Raw genomic sequence first — 21442 nt, 5'->3', positions numbered from 1 at the left:
AGGGGGAGGAGATGTAGAGACAGGAAACGGAAGGGCGGGGCTTAGACAGGTAGCCAATCGACGCAGAGGGCCGAATCCTTTAGGCCCGTTGAACGCGTGAGGGGGAGGTGGTGTCTTCCGGCGGGATCGAGGGGCAGCAGCGTACGGTGAAGGACACAGGCCGTGGAGTTTGAACCCCTTGAAAGGTGAGTGTGGAGGGGAACATGGATTTAGACCACGCGCCTCCGCTTTGTGGGGCCGGCCTGGAATCAGACTGTCTCCTGCTCCGGGCACACCGCGAGGCCTTCGCTTTGGTGGGGGCTGGCGGAGAGTGGTGGTGAATAGAAAAGGAATTAGAGAAAATGAAGGCCGGGCGTGAGGGTTCGGACAGTGACTGGGAAGCCTCGGCGCGAGGCTCCTAAAGGCCCTTAGATTGTATTTTCCAGTAGAGAAAAGGAGGCTCGCAGGGAAGGGAGGCCCCTCGCCCAAGGTCACTCAGTGACGTAATTTTGTATCAGAACTCGGACTTATGACCCCACCTCTCGTCACAGTAACCTCTCTTGCACTGTATGCCCAAAGCAGTTTGTTTCCACCGAGCTATGCTTAGAAAGCTGTCCAGCCAGGTTTCCTTTAGCTGCGCTGCAGCCTTTGTCCGGCGATAGTGAGTGTGGCCTGGCCCCGGGTAAGCGGGTTAGATATCTGTGTTCGGTCGGCCGGAAGCCCTTTCACTAATAGTAGCTAGAGCAGAGAGCTATAAACTCCTTGTACCAGAGGCAGCTTCTGGCACCTGAGCCGCTATCTCTTGTGTTTGCCTCTTTTCCCGCGAGATCTCACCATTTCAGGTAGGTGTCCGGTCAGACCGACTAGTAGTACCAAGAAACAAAGCAGCGAGGCTAGTGGGTCACGTTGGGCCTTTTCTGAAGTGCCCATTTTACAGGTCTGAAGAGAGGCATGTAAAGATTAATTATATTTAAAAGTAGTTCGCCGCGCAATTAGAAACAGAAGCCAAGACCCCATGGCTTAGACTTTGCCATAGCCTACAGTTTAACAATTAGTACGGTTCTGTTTATTCTTAGGTATTTTTCATTCATGTCTTTCTAAACTGATATGTAACTCAAAAGGAAAGCAAGTTTCGGTTTAGTTATTCCACTAAGTACACTTAAGGATTCCTGATCTTTGCCCAAAAGTAACCTGGAGTTTGCTGAGGATACTAAGCGAAGTGCTTACAGGCTTTGCTGCAGTTGTTCAGCGGCAACATCTCACTTACTCTACCATCTCAGCGCTTTTCCGATCTGGACTAAATTGCCGATGGTAAACTGTGCCATCCCGTACAGTCAGAATTAGTCCTCTGTGGAATATTGCAGACATCAGCCTTCCTTCTCTATTGTATAGAGGGAGATTTAAGGCACCTTAAGATTGTTTCAGTTGAATACCACATTCTTCTGAAAATGTTTGTTAGACACAAGTTAGTGGGAATTAAGCTCTTGTTTTCTGTAGGGTTTTTCCTAGAAACCTGCTTGACACTTAAGAATCCAGAAATCACTCCTGAAGATGAATGGGAAAGCATGTCTTTAATAAATTTACTAAAACCTTTAATATAAAAGCCATATCATAAAATTTTCTTTTAATGGATATTTTCCTACTTGGACTGGACTGGCCAAGGCCTCTAAGGTGACCCAAGGAAGTTTGGAATCCTTCATTGCTGCAAGAACCTTCTTGAAACAGTGTTCACAATTAAGGTCATTTGTCGAGATTTTCATTGCCAATTCTATGCTTGTGAATGCCCCTAAAGGCCTTTGAATGGCAAACTGTAGAGTGCCGGTTTCCATAGCAGCAACTTCCTCACAGGTTTCCCCTGATTCTGTTTCATCAAGAGTCGGCTGAGTCACTGCCACTGCCTACCAATCTCGACCGGACCTCGACCGGCTCGTCTATATTGCCAATCGACTCGGCGTGGCGTCGGTCGTGGTAGATAGGCGGTCATACAGACGAGTTTTCAAGTGTTGCTCTGGTGACCTTTGATGTGCCTTTATAAAAGAAATACATGCCTTTGTGAAATACATAGGCTCTATAGATGTAATCCCTTTTTCAAGTCTGTTGTATATTCAAGGGTTTTTTTTTCCCCCCTATATAATTACTAATCAGAGTTTGGTTTTCTGTTACTGCAGTGTTTTTCAAACTTTTACATCGGAATCACCTAAATGGCACGTTAAAACAGATTGCTGGGCCCCTGAGTTTGATTCAAAAGGCCTGAGAATTTGCATTTCCAATGAGTTTCAATGGATGCTGACAGTGTAGGGACCAAACTTTGAGAACCTTTGATGTTCTCTATAATGCCCAGAAATAGGAACTTTTACTATTGCAAGGGGTTATCTTTTCATGTCTATATTTAAAGGTCTCCATGCATTGTGTTTCCTCCCATGGGAACCATCATTTATCAGTTTCCTATAAATGCACTTGTAGTTATTTCCATAAACTGTATTTCAGTTGCCATAAGTTCCTGAACAAATTGAACCAACTAGATAAAAGGGTAAACTATACTCTGTCATAATTCAGTAGATATTACAGAATTGCATTTTAGGAAGGTTGTACTCCCTCCAGTTTACACTCCCTCCAGGCAGCAGAGAGACTGCTTATTTTCCCACATTCCCATTACTGCTGCTTATTATGATAAATTTATCTTTGCAGTCTGATGGTTAAATATTTGTCTCATTTCATATTTCCTTCACTGATCATGAGGTTGATTATCTGTGTTTCTTCGGCCACCTTTGTATTTTCCCTTCCCTAAGATGATTAAAATGTTTGCCCATGTTTTCTTCAGATATTTTGTTTTCACTTTTTACATTTACATGTTTTCATCTGTTTTTGGTGTAAGGAGTAAGGATTTTGCTTCCCCTCCACCACCAATAGTTAGTGTGTATTAATTCCATTTGGTGATAAATAATCCTGTCTCCTCCTTCCCATGGAGGTCCTAAATTATTTATAGGAAAAACTGTAAAAAGTGGTGTTGCAAGGTGAGCCGTTCAGTTAGTTGTTTTCGTTGTTACCCCTCTGAGAGACTTTGAAAAGTATCCAGCTTTCAACTAGTCTTAAAACTGATGGAATTCCATGCACAGTGTGCTATGATATATAAATAGAGCCAGGAATGAAAACATCAACCAATTTTGGGTCAGAAGATGGAGTTAGAGACTACTGTGTTCTTTGTGTTATTTGATGTATATTCTGGAATGTTGTGTGATAGCAACCAAGACAAAAGTCCTCCTTCCAAATTCTTAGCAATGTTTTTTCCACCATTTTGCTACTGCTTTCTTGGGTGAGGCATACATAAAATTTACAGTATTTATATACAGTATGTATATGCCATATACCATACTTATGTGACTTTAATTAAAAATTTTTTTTTCAATAAATAGCATCCAAACCAATTTGTTGCCTTCTTTCTTTTTTTAAAAGATTGAAATCATGGCAGGTCCAGAAGCTGATGCCCAGTTCCATTTCACTGGTATCAAAAAATATTTCAACTCTTACACTCTCACAGGGAGAATGAATGTAAGTATTAATGATACCTTTAAGTAGTTATGTTTTAGAATAATATAGATGTGACAACAACTCATTTGCTTTTTCCTTTCTTTTTCAGTGTGTGCTGGCCACATACGGAAGTATTGCTTTGATAGTCTTATACTTCAAGTTAAGGTCTAAAAAAACTCCAGCTGTGAAAGCAACATAAACAGTAAGGAGATAACGTTTAAAACTTTATAACTTTGCCATTTTGATTTTAGGGTTCCCCTGCCCCACACTATAAAAGTAATGTCATTGTTCAAAATTTTATTACATTCAGAAAAAGAAAAATATTGCCCATGTCTCCATCACCCTGACAGTTTTTATTAATATCTCAGTTTAGCTCTTTTATATTGTATTTGTTTGGTTTCCAATGGCTATGATCCATATCTGTAATTTTGCTTTATAACATGTTCTCTGTAAATTTGAATGCATGGGTGCTCATGGATATATGATTTTATACAGATCTGTTTCCTACTAGAATTTTTTAAAATATAAATAGCATTACAATAAATGCTTTTGAGCAAGAAGTATTTATTCTCTTCAGTGCCTTCTGAAAGGGTTGTGGGACACCTAGCTTTCTCTCTCCCTCTCCACCCCCCATGTTAAATAATGTCAGTTTCTGATGTTTGTTATTTTGATGAGTAAAAATATTTTTTTTATGAAGGTGTATATTTTTTCCATTTGAGTACCATTTGTATTTTTAACATTCTCTGTGTTTTTATTTAACATTTGGGACTTTCTTTTTGTAAAGATCCTTTCTTTCTTGTATAAGCTCTTTTTGTAATTTTTTTTGGTAGTAATTATTAACCAGCCTTTTAAATCAGTTGCGAATGCATCTTGCTTTTGAATTTTTATGTAAGCAATCTGTCATTTCCTTAAATCCCACCTAGACTTCATTTTCTTCTTAGTGCGACCCAACCCCCATTTGCCCTTGCTTGTGTAAGTATTTTGTTGGCAGTAGACGATGTGCAGAAAACCCAAAACCTAGATTTTATCTAATGTAGCTTTCCATGACTGAAAATTTTTTCCTCTGCTCTTAAGACCTTTTCCAGTCCCAAAACTATTGACCGTAGTTTTGACTGACTGCATAGCCCAAAATGCAGTGATCCATGGTTTTTTCCTGACAGGTAGTTTTTTGCCCAATTTTTCATACTGTGTGCGTGCTTAGTCACTCAGTTGTGTCCGACTCTTTGCGACCCCATAGACCATAGCCCACCAGGCTCCTCTGTTCCTGGGCTTCTCCAGGCAAGGATACTGGAGTGGATTCTTTCCATCTGAGCCACAAGGGAAACCCAGTTTTTCATATTAGGTACCTCCTTACTCTGTTTTTATAATGGGGATACTACCATCCTTCCTCCTTTCTGCTATTTAAACTATTACTTTATGGGCGGAGGTGGGGGGGTTGGGCGGGGAATGTTACTGGGTTGGCAAAAAAGTCCATTCAGGTTTTCCCATAAGCCAGAAAACCCTGAACAAACTTTTTGGTCAATCCAGTATCTTATGTACTAGGCTTTTACAACAATGTATATTTTGGATCATAATGAATTATTGACAGCTCTTTTGTTAAAGGTGGGAGTTTTAGATTAAATTGTTGAAAGCTGAGAGACAACTAAATTTGGGGGAGTTAATGACTCCTTTGAGAATCTAATGAATTTGCGTTCAATTTCAGGGAGGTTCATGGATAGTCTTTTACTAATAATTACTGAATGTCTTAAAAGCAGAGTTGAACACATTTGTGTCTAAACTATTTTTGCTTTGTTTATAGGATTCTGAGCTGTACATTATCTGTTAAGTTCCCATGCCTGAAGAAGCTAATGTCAACTCATCATGTGATACTCAATTTGTACAATAAATTATGAACCTGGAAAAGCTGGTTGTCTTTATTTACAAGATATCAAAAATATAAAAACTGTACAAAATGCAACAAAGGCAAAAAACTGGCAGTAACTTGGTCTAAATCTTTTAGTTTTCCAAAGCAAGGCTCAGTACTGGAGGTAAGCAACTGAAATGTCTGACTTCAAGTGTACTAGGTTGTATGCAGCCATTTTAGCTGAAGTAGAACATGGAAGTTAATTTCACCTGGTTTATAGAGTGTTTGGGTGCACTCAGTCCAACAGGTATAAATTCAGATGTCAGTGGATGGTTGTACTTCATTTGTTTCTCAGAAAGGAACTGTAGTTCATCTTAGCCAGTTAACGTACGTTCCACTAATCATGAGCCAAGCAAAAATGTTAGTGGATCATATAACATAGTACTTGAGTGCCATACAGTAACTACATTTTTACAGCAGAAACGTACATGCTCATGGAATTCTTCAGCTAAAATTCAATATGGTATTATATTACTCAATTTGAATCTTGAAGCAGGACAAATTATTGAAATCAATTGATTTTTTTAACATAATAAATTAAAATAGCATTTGAACAGAAAATGCATAGTTTCCACACAATCCAAAGCACCATGAATGTCCCCTCCACAAACATAATACCTCTTATTCAACTAACGGAAATTAGTTAAATGTGGTTGCTATAGAAACATGGAACTGTCCTGTACAGATTTTCTAAGCAGCATACTTCCAGATCCATATAGACAAAACATTCTTTGTAGCTTAAATAGTAATCACTGAGGTATTTGCTTTTAGTCTCCCTTTTTCAAACAGTAGTTTCCAAAGGTCTTTTAATACCGATGGTTTATTGAGGACTGTAAGCTCCTGCAGCTAGAACCAAGTTTCTTCGAGTAAAATGGAGGTGTACAACTGGTGTTGATTTGGTCATATATGTTCCCAACAATAACTCCTGTGAATTCTCAGGTAAATTTATATGCCCCGTGGCTGTAGTAAAGTCATCAGTCTCTACATCTTCAAATGCTTTGACAGCATCCCATAACCGTACTGTATTATCCATTGAACCTAAGTGGAAATCAAAAGGAAACTATTTAGTAGAATCTGCCATACTTAAATTTCTGACATGTCAAGTATGCTTTATGTATTTACATTTCTGGTAAAAGAAATCTGAACTTAACAACTCTATTCCCTCAAGAATTTCAAGCAGTAGCTTAACCTGAGAAGTCAATATACATGTAGGTAACAATCCTGAATCATGCTAAAGAGAAGCAAAATCCAAAATCAGACTTAATTTTGCAATTGTCAACATTCAGTGCTTCCTTTAAATATACAGTTGACTTTTGACCACAAAGCCAGTTCTAGTCATTTACCTGATGCCAAAATTTCACCATCTCTACTAAATCTAAGTGAACAGACTGTATCAGTGTGTCCTTTTAATTCTCCAACCATCAAACCATGTCCAATATCCCAAAGGAGTACTCTGCCATCTGTTGCTCCTGTAGCCAGGAATCTCCCATTGGGAGAAAATGTCAAGGAATGAATTGGTCCCTAAAAAAAAGTACATGGCAAGAATCAAAAGGTTAAAAATACCTAAGAAAAGGAGACAAAAGAACTATAACAAAGTTGAGGGGTATGGACAGTATCTTTAAAATGTATGTCACTAGTTAATTTTTAAACTTTTTAATCTCAAAGAACCTTGTGTGCTGGAATAATGAAAGTTAAAATACCTTGTGTCCAGTGAATATCCTTACACAGTTCCCATTCAGGACGTCCCAGAGCCGCACAGTTCTGTCTGCAGAGCCCGTAGCAACATAATTAGAATTTGGATGGAATCTGGTACAATTCACATCAGCAAGATGGCCAGCAAATATCCGTAAAGGCTGATAGTGATCTGTAGCCCAGAGCCTTTTTAAAAAATTATTGAGCACACAAGGTAATCAGTAGTTAACTCTGAAATGCCAAGTTCTATCCAAAATACAGAAACCACCATGTGAAATAGCTGTAAGTGGGTCCCCCTCACTAGTTTACCCGAGGGAAAGGAGGATGGAAGGACTTAGAGACTAAGCTTTTGTTTTTTTTTTTTAAAGCTATGCCATCCAGCTTCCAGGATCTTCATTCCCCAACCAGGGATTTAACTGGTGCCCTCGGCAGTGAAAGCACCAAGTCCTAACCACTGGACTATCAGGGAATTCCCTAAACATTCTTAGAACTAAGTTAACATGGTCCAAAAAATTTTTAATTCTATAATCCTTTAGTTCTCTGAATGTACACTCTCCAACTTCTAGTCTAACTCCTAGAGTATTTTTCCCTAGTTTTGGCTACCATGTGGTGTTTTACTTACCAAGTTGTGTCTGACTCTGCAGCCCCATAAGACTGAAGCCACCAGGCTATTCTGCATGGGCTTTCCCAAGCAAGAATACTGGAGTGGGTTGCCACTTCCTTCTCCAAGGGATCTTCCCAACCCAGGGATCAAACCTGGGTCTCTGGTATTGCAGGCAGATTCTTTACTGATTGAGCCACCAGGGAAGCCCCCAGTGGGGGGGCGACCACAAATAATTTCAAACCCAAGCTACCTCATCCTGAACTTTTAAAGATATGACAGAAATAAAAGAGCTCACAGTGGCTGCAAAAGACAAGGTTTAGCATCCACTTGGGGAAGGGGAGGGCATGGACTCTTGGTGTAGACATGATTGCCGACAGAAATATTTCTGTCCCAAATTAGTTTTCAGATGACCTACAAATGCTGACATTCTCAAAAAGCTGATAATAACAGAAGTGAAAATAAGTTTGGCTGGAGTTTGTAATTCCCAACAAGAAACCATTCTGTTCGTTGAATAGGCCCAGTCCTAAGCTCATAATGTTCTTACCGAGCTACTCTGTCGTGGCCCCCTGATACAAAATAATATCCGTATGGAGAAAACTGTGTGTCCCACACTGGATAGTTGTGTCCTTTATATCCCACCAAGCACGTAAATGTTTGAAGACTCCACAATCTAACAGTTCCATCCTCCGAAGAGGACAGCAGGTAGTTCCTGAGAAAAGAGAAGGTAATATATTTGATTCCTAGAATAACTTAGGTACCTGTCCAGTTTCTCTGTACATTTGTATATGTTAAATATAGGTAACTGACTACTACATCTCAGTTGTAATTTATGCTACTACATCTCAGTTGTAATTTATGCCTGAAATTCACAGTAGATAACAGAAGTTGAAAGTACTAACGTTAGCCATGACACTATCTACTGAGCACCTACTGAATAAGCTTAGGTTTTTTAAAACAATATCTATTAAGAAAAGCACAGTTCTTTGGAAAGCGAAACAAAAAACCAAGAGGTAATGACAAAAAGTATGGTCAAATGAGGTCACGTGAAAAAGGCTTCTAAAATATGTCACTTAAAATCAGTAATTTTTTACTTTAAAATGGAGTTGCTATTTTCATACCCTATACAAAGCTGGGTAAAAAGCCTTCAAAAGTAAACTACTCAGAAAGTACTATGGTTTTCAGTGAAATGAGAAGTTTCCCTCAAGTATAAATGTACCATCTGACTAAACCCTATAAACAAAAATCTAAATTCTCAAAGATGAAAATCTTTATGAAAGATTTTGGACTGAAAGCAATAAGCAATAAGATACAGATGGTATTACAAAAAAACAAAGAAATACCCTCCCCACATTGCTGTAGAATGTTAAGAGATCATGAAAATTAGACAAACATTCTTGTGGGTTTCTAATTCCCTTATCAGTATTAGTTCTTTTGATTATACAAAGATAAATCTTCAGTTGATAGGCAATATGCCTTTAATAGCAGGAATCTGTTGTGAATTTGGAGATGACAGAAGACAGCTGCTGCTGCTGCTGCTGCTAAGTCGCTTCAGTCGTGTCTGACTCTGTGCGACCCCATAGATGGCGGCCCATCAGGCTCCCCCGTCCCTGGGATTCTCCAGGCAAGAACACTGGAGTGGGTTGCCATTTCCTTCTCCAATGCATGAAAGTGAAAAGTGAGAGTGAAGTCGCTCAGTCGTGTCCGACTCAGCGACCCCACGGACTGCAGCCTACCAGGCTCCTCCATCCATGGGATTTTTCCAGGCAAGAGTACTGGAGTGGGGTGCCATTGCCTTCTCTGCAGAAGACAGCAGTAGCCACCAAACACGTAGCAGGAACCCAAAGAACCAATTCAATCCCTACTGGAGTTACATAAAACTAAAGCTAATTTTTATAACCAGCAAACCCTGAAGTTATGCATCCTAATTTTGTAAATTGAGCTACTATACACCAATACCCCAAGATGAATTAGCAGAGGGAAAAATCCTAAAAGATAATGAATGATAGGCAACCATGGGATTTTTCTAAAAGTATTTTCCCCAACATTTGCATAATGTTTCCAGTAGTTAACTTTCACATAACATATATATATATTTCATATACCTTTCATTTAATCTCAATGTAATACAGCAGTATTTAATTCTTATAGTTTGCATTTTACCTATCTGGACTGAAGCTGGCTCCATAGACGGGACCACTGTGACCATACAAGATCTTCAACTCACTTGCTGTTTTCTCATCCATTATTCTTTCTAAGACATCGTCAGATTCTTTATCTATCAGGCTAAGATCTAAAATGATCCAGAAAGATTACTTTTTAAAAATATATTTATTAAAACAATTTAAGGCAATTATTTAATATATCAGAGTTTAGAAGAAGAACTAACATTTGAACTGTTCTTCCTACTTACCAATCACTATGCTAATGCCTTTAAATTAGGTGCTATCATTTCAGGGTATAAGAGAAGAAAGTGAGGTTCAGAACAGTTATTAACATGCCAAAGTGCACATAGCTACTTAGTCTTGGAACTAGGGCTGAAACTCAATTTATCCACTATATCACAATGTTTCACAAAATAAAACTATAGAAATATTAAAATAAATTATTGAGAATGTGTTATCTTGTTTAAACAATACAACTAGCAAGAAACTTTAAAATGTAACCCTGATCTTAGTTCATTTTAGCCATTTTTATGGCTAAAACAGGAAAGTACTCTCCCAGTATTTGAAGACTTTTTTTTTAATCTACAAACAATCATAAAATGTTAGATTTTTAACTTCAGGGAGTCTTCTAGCCTAATGCCCTCATTCTACAGATGAGAAAACTGAGGACCAAGGAAATTAAATCAGTCTAGCACCCCAGTCTCCTGTTTGCCACTCCAATACACTTTTCACTACTGGGAATGTTGTTAACAATTTGACTTAAAAGTAAAATCAAGTGAAATTCTGCTAAGATCACAATGTCCTGGTATGTTCCATAGAATAAAGATTGGTGTAAACTAATGATGAGTTTGTATCCTGACAGGTCATCTTAGTTACCTGCTGCTTGTTTGACACTACGAAGCTTTTTGGGTGTCACAGACCACACTCTGACAGTTGAATCTGCAAAACCTCCAGCAATCAAACTAGAATCATCAGTGACATCCACTGCAGTGAGGCCCTGCCAATTAAAAAATACATACTAAACAATACTGTTTTAGGGGAAAAAAATTATAATCACATCTGAGAGAACACATAATGACAGCTATTTTTCTTCATATAAAAGATCATTTGAGATTTCATTCTCTTTTGAAATTCACTGTTCAAATACACTTATATTGAGAACATGTCATAATTTACTTTTTGCCCTCCAAATTTGGAATGCATATATAGATCAAGTGTTTTTTTTTTAATTTTATTTTTTAATTGGAGGAAAATTACAATGTTGTGTTAGTTTCTGCCGTACAATGCAAATCAGCCATAATTATAGTACAAAGTATATGTAATTATTTTTGTACTTTACTAAATATATCCTCAGCAGTCTATTATAAAAAGTCTATAAGGATATACAGAATTCTTAATAAAAAATTTAAGTAAATACTTAAGTTCAGAGAGATGAACCACATAGCTTCCTCCTTTTTCAAAGGTAGCAGAATTCTGATCAGTGAAACAAAGGATACATACAAACAAGATTCTGGTACCAACAAGTTGCTAAAGGTCTTTTAAACATTTTCTTCTATCTATTCTGAGCAATGCCCAATTCTCCTTTTCTAACTGCTATCTTGAAGCCATATTTATATCAAGAGTTTAAATAAGAAAACTCCATTTTAGTTAAGACATCTAAGCTACTTTTAATGGTTAATCACCATTTTCCACGACTCTCCCAATTTTCCCCCAGAAACTACCCAATTATTTTACCAACCTGGTAAGCATTGAGGAATGTATAGAAACAAATGGAAGGTAAACAATCTGGCCCCAGGCGTACTCGTTTTGTGGTTTCTTTCATATTCATTATCTTATCCAATTTATCTGAATCTTTCAACTCAGGAAGAGGGATTCTGTGAAAGAAAAACAAACTGGAAACTACTCTGAATATTAAAAAACTGGAACCATCTATAACATCGTCTTACACCTCCACACATGTTCCTGAAGTTTTTTCCCTCACCTGTTTTGAGGTGGAGCATTGGGATCTTGTTTTTTACTTTTGGATCCAATACTATCTTTTTTAGGCTTCTTTTTTTTAGGTTTTCCTTCTTCATTTTCTCCTTCTTCATCCTCATCATCCAAAGGCACCTCAATTTCTGGCTCTTTTAATAAGCCAAAAAATACCTACAAGTCAAGAGAGTCAATTTTTTAAAATTACTTTTTTGTTTATTGATACATCTTTTTAATATCTTGATAGGAATCACAATTATAATAGGGTCATTTATATCCTGAAACCGATTCTGTACTTGTCTACCCAATAGACAGTCTCTCCTTCTCCCTTACCGACAGAACCCTGATTTTGTTGGAGCAGCAGCATGCTCAGTTAAAATCATTTCTGTTCCCAGGCTCCCTTGCAGCTGAGAATGGCCATATTGTATCATTCTTGCCAATAAACCTATATATCAACATACTGGGTGGTGTTTTAGAAATACTGTTTTCCTCATAAGAAGGGAGATTCAGCAAGTATATCCTCCCCCTTCTGCCTTCCTGGAATACAGCTGCAAAGTTGGAGCTGCAATAGCCACCTATGAACACAATGAAGAAAGCCACATTCTGAAGGTGGCACAGCAAAAAGTAAAAGGAGCCAGGGTCCTTGATGGCATTGTGGAGTTCTCACACCAGCCTAGGAGGGCTTTCCTCTTTAATTCATTTTATGTGAAGGAAAAAAGCCTTTCGTGTTTCAGCCAGTGTAATCAGGGTTCTGTTAAATGCAACCATTCTCAAATCCTCACTAATATACACATCATCCTTAGAACATGAAACTTAGTATACAGAGTAAAATTATCCCCAAACTAGCTGTAAGAAAAACGTGTAAATTATGTAGATGGAAATGCAACAAGTTTTCATAATCTGCATTACATAGTTCTTATTCCCATACCTTTGATTTGTTTGCCTCTCGTTTAGCCTCTCCTGCCAAACTTCCCACCATCGCATCTATCTGTTGCTTACTACGCGGCATCCCATCAAAGATGTCAATGTAGAGGTGCTCCTGAACTATGTTCCATATCTGATTGTTCTGTTTCTCCTGAAGATGCCTCTTCAAGAGTTGGTACGAGTCTCGGGAAATACGCAGAACAAATTTACTTGTTCGAAAATCCAACATGGTCTCATTCCCTTTCATGTGTTCCTTTTTGGTAAGACTAGATAATACTCGTAGGTCATCCTGGTAATAACATTCCTGATCTCCATGGAACCTGTTTCAGTGATTTTAAAAAGGCATTTTTCAATGTAATCATTAAGGGATCTGCCTCTCCCCCATATATTTATAAACATCCCAGAATACTTTCAACGTAGTAGTTTGAATAATCCTGGACTAAGTTGTAGAATCAGAAGTAACACAATTCAAAATGATTACAATTCAGCTCTGAATTCATCCTAAAAATGACCAAGTTAATTCTCTAGTGAAATGCATCATAAACATTTTAAGGGAATTTGAAATAAACACCATAGATGAATGAAAGATAAGATACCCACCACTGGTGGACAGTCACGTTTGAATGCCACCATTGGCAGAGGTTTGAAAATGTTAGAATCTTATGTTCTCTCAAAACCCACTTTTTAAAACTTTTTATTATGGGAAATTTCAAACACATACTAAAGTATAAACTAATATAATAAACAACATACCTATCACTCAGCCTCTCAACAATAATCAATGCATGACATTCTCACAAAACTCATCATTTTTAGCGATTTCTTATATTCTTAATACCAGATATATATATTAAACATCAGTACTTTAATAACATGACTAAAGAATAAGAATATGTTGATATCAAAGAGTAAGCACTCCCATTTACTCACCATTACCAAAGGCAATTATATAAAGCTTTCAGCTTTGGCGCCAATTGCTAAATTTAAATGTACTTTTGTCTCTACAAATCTTATTCTAATAAAATGTAAAAATCATACAGTAACATTCACAAAGAGCAGCAAACAATGCAAAAACATTTAGAAAACAAATGATTAAAGATATTAGGACTTTAGCTCTGACACATAGCCAATAGATCCCTAATCTGTTACCTGTGTTAGCCTAGCATGACTTATCAAAATATGAATCAAGAGTTTCTAGGATGTGAATGAGTCGGACACGACTGAGCGACTGAACTGAACTGAACTGAACTGAAGATGTGAATGAAATTAGAAATCTCAGCCTCTTAATTTTTGTATTAGTGTCTGCCGATAACCTCATCTGAGCATGGGGTCCTGGCACGGGCTGAGATTGTTCATGACAAGGACACACAGAGTCAGTCCCTATGATATCCCAGCTTCCTAGGTGAGGAGACGGCTACACCATGAGACTGGAAGAGGAAGAGGCTTTTTGAGGACAGTTCATGCATGCCTGCCAAGTCGCTTCAGTCATGCCCAACTCTCTGCAACGCTATGGACCGCCACCCTCCAGGCTCCTCTGTTTACGGGACTCTCCAGCCAAGAATACTGGAGTGGGTTGCTATGCCTTCCTCCAGAGGATCTTCCCTACCCAGGGATCGAACCAGCATCTCATATCTGCTGCACTGACAAGATGGGTTCTTTAACAGTAGCACCACCTGAGAAGCCCTTCTGATGACAGCACTGTAAGAAAAATTAGCTTAGAAATTCTGTCATCATCAGCCTTAATATTTTCTTTCAAAAACACGGAGCTACACAATGTCATGTGACAGCCTGGATGGGAGGGGAGTTTGGATACATGTATACATATGACTGAGTCCCTTCACTGCTCACCTGAAACTGTCACAACATTGTTTGCTAATCAACTACACCCCAATACAAAATAAAAAGTTAAAAAAACAAAACACTGAGCTATAAAACATTTGCTCTATATACCTTCTAGTAGGCAGTGTAGAATAATGAATGGACATACTGGCACAGAAGCCAGGAATCCTGGGTTCCATCATACCTCTATTAACACTACCTGTGTTATCTGACAAGCCCTAGCTGCTGGGTCTACTGCTTGAAATAAAGAGCTCTCGTTCAAACTGTTAAGCACACCTCCATCTTAAACACTCCTTTTCTCTGGCTTCCATAACTCAGCTCTCTCCTGATTTTCTTTCTGCTTCTCTGGCCTCTCCTTTCATCTCTCCTCTACATGGTAGTCTCTTCTACTCTTTTTATTAATTTTCTCCTCCAAATGTTGGAGTCCCCTGAGGTGCAGGTCTAGCCCTCCCGTTGACTTATTTCTATTTCATACTCCTTCCTAGACAATCTTGGATTCCGTCATGGCACAGACAGTAAAGAATCTGCAATGTGGGAGACCTAGGTTCGATCCCTGGGTCAGAAAGATCCCCTGGAAAAGCAAATGGCAACCCACTCCAGTACTCTTGCCTGGGAAATCCCATAGACAGAGGAGCCTGGCAGGCTACAGCCCATGCGGTTGCAAAGAGTTGGACATGACTGTGCGACTAACACTTTCAAATAATCTCATCCCTATCCATCAATATTGCACACGACTCCAATTTATGGCTCTAGCCCCTACCTCTCCTCTAAGCCCAGACACTTATATATCCTCCATCTATCAACCTGACATCTCTTAAATGAGTCAAAGGCATAAACAAATCTGAACTCGATTATTCTACAATCTGACAAACCCTGCCCTCTTCCAGGGTTTTCTAAGTGAAGAGCATCCCTATCCAGCTAAGGGAGCCAGATACCCAGGGATTATCAATTACACTTTTATCTCCCTTACACCTATATCTAATCCTTCACCAAGTGTTTCACAAATATGTCTACTGCCCTTCACCAACACTATCACCCCCAGTCCAGTGTTTCTCAACATGGGTGCTACTAGTATTTGGGGCAGAACAATTCTTTGCTAAGCGTGACTACCTGCACATATTGGAACTTTTGGTATCCCTAAGACACCTGATCCTCCAGTCAAGTCGATACAACAACCAAAAATACCTCCAGTTTCAAAGAGCCAGGAAGGAGGAATAATATTACACTCAGTTGAGAATCACACAATAACTTCCAAAATGATCAGTCTAATCACTTTATCCTCCCAATCATCTGTTTCCCCCTGCATAAAGGTCCGTTCAAAACATAAAATCTAATAAAGCATGGTCCTTCCACAACTTCTGTAGCAGAGATGTCTGTCCCCAGATATTCATTTTTTTCTTTCTCCCTCCACAATAAAACACGGGAATACTAGCTGAGCACACAGACATCTAGGCAAAGACCATATTTCCTACCTTTCTTGGCCAATGACTAATGACATAAAAAAGGGAGAAATACTTGCAACTTTCAGGAAGGGTGTGTGCCCTCCCTGCTGACTTGAACACTGATCTGACTTCTTAGAGCTGGAGAGTCACCTTGTACCACAGTGGAAACTGCATGACAAGGATGTTAGTACTACATGATCAACAGATAATCAAGGACTCCATACCAGTCCTAGAATGCCTTCCATCATGAGAGAGAGAAATAGACTTTTACTATACTCAAGCCTCTACTGTTTGGGGTTCTAGTCACTCTCCATGTAATCTAATCCTAACACAGCTTCACACTGCTCTTAGTAGTAGCAGCAGTGCGTGCATGCTCAGCCGTGTCCAACGTTTTGCACCCCCATGGACTGTAGCACACCAGGACCTCTGTCCATATGTTTTTCCAGGCAAGAATACTGGAGTGGGTTGCCATTTCCTCCTCCAGGAGATCCTCCCGACCCAGGGATTAAACCCATGTCTCCTGTGTCTCCTGCACTGCAGGTGAATTCTTTACTGCTCTTAAAATAAAAGCAAAAATAAATTTTTATTTAGGCAGCTATTGTTTTTCAGTGAATCTCAGCCAAATCTAATCCTACCCAATATGACTAACTATTGATCTTAGAGTAAACAAATACCTTCAACATGGCCTAAGAACCTGCCTGTTCCAGTTACTAACTAACCATCAAGCTTCATGTAGTACCAAACCCCACTCCCCATACTCTGCTCCAGCCACACTAGCCTTCTTTCATCTCGGGGCCTACCATGATCCTTCCTGCCACAGGGCTGTCACACAAGTTTTTCCCTTTTCTCTTCCTCTGGTTAACTCCTCTCCAATCTTCAGATCCTACCTCAAACATCACCTCTAGGAGCCTTTCCTGACTTCAACAAGATCAAACCCTCTATTTTAAGTTTAGGAGAGGCACCAGGTACCTCTCCTTCATAAAGTATTTTTCGAGTTGCAATCTGACATTTGTGTAGTTACAGACGTGTATATACATTCTGCATGTGTGTGTGTGTATATATTATATATATATAGCTATATATACATATTTTTTATAAATTCACATACTTCTCAAAGAATGATTTTGCTTCATTCTCATGTTGATTGTAGACTAGTTCCAAATACATGTGTACAAATAGGGGATAAAAGAGTTGGGATAGTTCTGCCCGATGGCAGTCCAAGGAACATTCAATGAAGTGTTTCAGTCCGCTATAGTATTCTTCATACATCGTGGGGTCTCCCTGTTGGCTGTAGGCTGACAGCACGGCACTGACATCTGGCTGGTCTTCCACAGATACACTTCCAACTGTTTAAAAAATGAAAAATAACTTCAAGAAAATGACCTGACAAGCACCAAGAGACTAAGGCTGTTTTGTTAAGGTCCAGAGGTGAACTGTTTCACAGATGTTTGTCCCTCTCCTCTCAAACACTCTTCCCTGACACAATCACAAAATCTTTTAATGGGATTCAGTTTGGTTCAGTTACCCATCCAACACTCCTTTGGTTTGTCCACATCTTAAAAATTTTCAAATCAACAGCAAAAAGATTCAGCATTTTTCCTAGAGCTACCCTATTTTAAAAACAAATTTTATAAAACATGGTATGTGCAAATCAAACAACGGTATTACTCTTCTCTCAAGGCTCAATGCAAATGGCACTCACCACCACCAAGCCATGCCCTGGAGTAATATTCCCAGCTTTCTGAGCTACCTGAGTATTTTATAACTTTTCAGCAACACATCCTATCCCGTGTTAACTTCACGTATGTACATCTATCACTCCCTATAAAATAAAACCATGTTACTGGTGGGAAAAACTTGCCTTTTATATTTCCAAAAGATAAATCTATTTTATATGCTTAAAACAACCACCATTTCAAGGCAAAAAGCATGAGTATTTATTTGTAATATTTCAATACCAAACAACCATACATCTGTCAATCAAATGAGGGTTTGTGGGAAAAATTTTTAAGTTGTAATTACAGTACTGTTATGCTCTTTACTGCACAAATTTTCAGTTTTTTTGGTTACTATGATGGCCTCTTTTTCTTTGTACCGGTTTCTGAGTTACAATCTGAAGGTCAAGTTTCTAAAGAGATGAGAGATTATAGCAAAATAATCAACATAATTCATCCATCTTATAGTTCATCCCCAAATTCAGATTTTAAAAAGATTCCTCTCAATCACATTTGTACACATTTCTACTTATGGGTTACAGTGCTTCCTATTCATACTTCACTCCTGGCAATGCTGCCAAGATTAGGTCTCATAAACACAGGTTAATTTGGCAAGAGGCTCTACAATGGGTAATTTAATTCAATAAACATTTTTTACTGGCTCAGGATCATCTTTGAAACTTTATGTTGTGTATGGCTTTTACTGCATGGACTTTGTGACAACAGTTGCTGAAGAAAAAGGGGAAGGGGGAGCCTCAAGTGTCAGGTATAGGTACTTGGCATAAACTTGTCAGTGGCAGACATTTGACATATGAATCTCACAATAACCCATTTAATAGAAGGAAAAAAACTCTCAAGCTTAGGAAGAGTAAGTCAGCATCACACAAGTAAAAACAACAGAGACAGAAACTGAAGTCCAATACCTGTTCCTAAATGAATGGTTCTCAAACCTTGCCATAGATCAACATCTCTTGGAAGCATTTTTTTTAAATCCTTAGAATATTTATTTTTGGCTGCATTGGATCTTACTAGCGGCTCCGAAGATTTTTCCTTGCCGCACGCGGGCTCAGTAGCTGCAGAGCGCGGGCCTAGTCGCCCCATGCTTGAGGGATCTTCGTTCCCTACCACGTTCCCACGTCCCCTGCGTTGGAGGGCAGATTCTTAACCACTGGACCACCAGGGAAGTCCCTGAAGCATTTATTTGAAAATGCAGATTCCCAGACTCCACCTGCACAGGACCTGATTCACTAAGTCTGAAGTGATGCCCAGGAATCTGCATTTCTCTAAAAAATTTAACACCAATGGTATTTAGCCTATATTTTGAGAAAGACTGGCTACACTATGTACCATCACTCTCTGGCTGTGTGGTCCAAAGCAAATACCTTGGCCTTTCTCGGTCTGGTTTCTCATCTCTAAAATAGAAGTACTGTCTACTTCACAGTGGAACTGTGAAAATTAAGATAAACAACATAAAATATTTATAGTAAAAGTACGCTAGTACAAATAATGTTGCTGCATCCCTGCCCAAAGCTCAAGAGCCCAAATAAGAAGAACCAAAAGCCTGAAAGTTCCCGCCTCTCCGCGCCCACCGTCCCCATACATCCTTCGGCTCAACAGCTCTCCACAGCCTCTCGCTGGAACTGACAGCTCGGAAGAGGGTTTGACTGCGCAGCCGGCGCACTAGGGAAAGGGGCGGGCATGTGGCCCTAGAGGCGGGCCCAGGAAATTCAAAACAAGCCCGCAGAGGTGCAGGCCTGCCAGCCTCTGCCTTCCCGGCTCATTCCCCGCCGTGCCGGTCCTGCCTACCAGGGACCCAGAGGCTCACCTTTACCCGGAGCCACAGAACCTGTCGCTAAGCCCGAGACGGCGGCGGACCCCGAAGCGCCGCTGACCGGAGGATCCGGGGCCGAAGGGCCGGGCGCCGAGGCGGTGACCCGACTAAGAAGCGCGCTAGCCGTCTCAGCGCCGGCGCTGTCTGCCTCTCCCGGGGCTCCGGAGCCCGCCACTGCCTCCTCCAGCAGCCGGGCCTCACGGCGCAGCGCTTCTTCGGCCTCGCGGAGGTTGCTCTGACGTAGAAACTGCAGCACGGCGAGCAGAGTCTGTCGGTCGTGGGGAGCGCTGGCCTCCGGAGCAGCGGCGGGGACCGGGGCCGCCCCCGCCGGTGCAACAGCGGAGACAGCCACCGAGGGTTTGGGGGTCCCACCATCTCCGCCGGCCGACGACGCCGCCGCAACGTTCCCGCCGCCGCCGTTGGGGCCGCTGTTGGTTGTGCCGCCGCCACCCTCGCCAGCGCCGTCCCCCGCCTGCGGAGGTAGTAGCGTCGGCGGTCCCTCAGGCTCTAACTTCACCGCCACCTCCGTCTGCTCCTCTGCCAGCGCCGCCATCTTGCGGCTGAGCCACCTCGCGCCGTCAAGCGTGATTGCGTTTTCGCCACATGGAGGGCGGGGAGGAGCATTTTACGACATCTCTGGGGGGCAATTTACGGCAGTAGGAGGGGCGATAAAGAATGAGAAAAAGGAATCGCAGCAAGAGCAACTTTCAAAAGTGAGTGGCAAAAAGGCAGGAAGTGGGACGTGGAGACAGCCTCTTGCACTTGCATTGGATAATAGTTACGTTTATTGCAGACCAGCTATTTTTCATGACGTTCATGGTGATCCCAACACTGAAATATAAAACTAATGGAATTTGACTTAATGTAAGATTATGAAACATGGGTAGGGAGGGGCAAGGGCAGAGAGTGGGGAGGAGATGAGCGAGAACTGGGTAGCATCTGATGCATTTAATCTATTTCATCTAGTTTAAGTTGTTCAGTTTCTTGCTTTACTAGCAATTGCACCTCCCTCTGCATCCCATTACTTTTCTCTATGAATTTGTATTTCCCGGAAGGTATCAGCTACCTTATATACCCAGAGGGAGAGGCTAAAGCCCAGCATTGGTAAAAGGCGAAGGATGCACCCAAAACAAGAAAACCTGTGAGGTGTTGGCCCCATTAGCCCCATCACTCCCTATTTATCAACATACGTGCACATGTGCACACACACACATCCTCAGAGTTTTCAGTTTTTACTGATCTATCAATTTCAGTGCCATCTCTAGGGTTGAGTGTGATGGGAGAGGTAGCCACTAGTGTGAGTTTACAATCTTGTTCAGTTCCTAAGTTTAAATTCACACAGCTAAGAGTGAATTTAGAGTTTGCCTCCTAAGGTAGGTAATTGCAAAACTGACCTGCACTACTACAGGAGTGGCTATTGACTACTGCCACTGAATGTACCTAGTCTGAGCTAAGGTGTGCTCTAAGTGTGAGATATGCGCTGGATTTTAAAGACAAAAAGAATATAAAATGGCTCAATAATTTTTTTATTGGTAACATGTTGAAAGGTATTTTTATATGAGTTAAATATTAAAATTAATTTCCTATTACTTTTTTTTGTGGCTTCTGGAAATTTTTATTTACGTATGTGGCTCACCTTATATTTCTGTTGGACAGCACTGATCTAGACCAGGAGTTTTCAATTTTTTTGGCCATGATTCACAATAAAAATATGTTTAACACCAGAACCCAAGACTCACATATATATGTGGATATTTATAAGTGTGACAACTTTTAACAATGATATGTATAAATATCACATGAAATACACTCTGATATTTGATATTGTGTTCTTTAAATAAAATGTTCAGTA

At 40.1% G+C, this 21442-nt stretch overlaps 2 protein-coding genes across 5 annotated transcripts; one reads left to right on the top strand and one right to left on the bottom strand.

The window, feature by feature from the left end:
* Positions 1 to 32: 32 nt before the first annotated feature.
* Positions 33 to 5409, top strand: ATP5MK (ATP synthase membrane subunit k). 3 transcript variants are annotated; one of them, XR_011564270.1, is made up of 5 exons: positions 33 to 185; positions 3433 to 3528; positions 3617 to 3709; positions 4745 to 4849; positions 5306 to 5409. XR_011564270.1 is itself a non-coding variant. In XM_019953034.2 (4 exons), exons 2-3 carry the CDS (start codon positions 3442 to 3444, stop codon positions 3704 to 3706), a joined length of 177 nt encoding a protein of 58 aa, XP_019808593.1. In that variant the 5' UTR covers positions 33 to 185; positions 3433 to 3441; the 3' UTR covers positions 3707 to 3709; positions 5306 to 5409. The 3 variants fall into 3 exon arrangements, 2 of the variants coding, with proteins under 2 accessions (XP_019808593.1, XP_070636865.1); XM_019953034.2 differs by lacking the exon at positions 4745 to 4849; XM_070780764.1 differs by lacking the exons at positions 33 to 185; positions 4745 to 4849 and adding an exon at positions 507 to 821.
* On the bottom strand, positions 5394 to 20186 carry TAF5 (TATA-box binding protein associated factor 5). 2 transcript variants are annotated; one of them, XM_019953033.2, is made up of 11 exons: positions 19585 to 20185; positions 17153 to 17390; positions 12768 to 13083; positions 11850 to 12013; positions 11607 to 11742; positions 10745 to 10865; positions 9867 to 9996; positions 8251 to 8415; positions 7111 to 7288; positions 6754 to 6931; positions 5394 to 6448 (listed from the first exon to the last, which is right to left on the bottom strand). In XM_019953033.2, the coding sequence occupies exons 1-11, from the start codon at positions 20141 to 20143 to the stop codon at positions 6231 to 6233; spliced, it is 2403 nt and encodes an 800-aa protein (XP_019808592.2). In that variant the 5' UTR covers positions 20144 to 20185; the 3' UTR covers positions 5394 to 6230. The 2 variants fall into 2 exon arrangements, 1 of the variants encoding a protein (XP_019808592.2); XR_011564269.1 differs by having other exon boundaries at positions 6230 to 6448; positions 7111 to 7175; positions 19585 to 20186.
* Between the last annotated feature and the right edge of the window lie 1256 nt (positions 20187 to 21442).

Source organism: Bos indicus, chromosome 26 (assembly GCF_029378745.1).
Source record: "Bos indicus isolate NIAB-ARS_2022 breed Sahiwal x Tharparkar chromosome 26, NIAB-ARS_B.indTharparkar_mat_pri_1.0, whole genome shotgun sequence".
Taxonomy (NCBI): Eukaryota; Metazoa; Chordata; class Mammalia; order Artiodactyla; family Bovidae; genus Bos; species Bos indicus.
The sequence above is the reverse complement of the archived record's forward strand: the minus strand, read 5'-3'. Positions and strand labels throughout refer to the sequence as shown.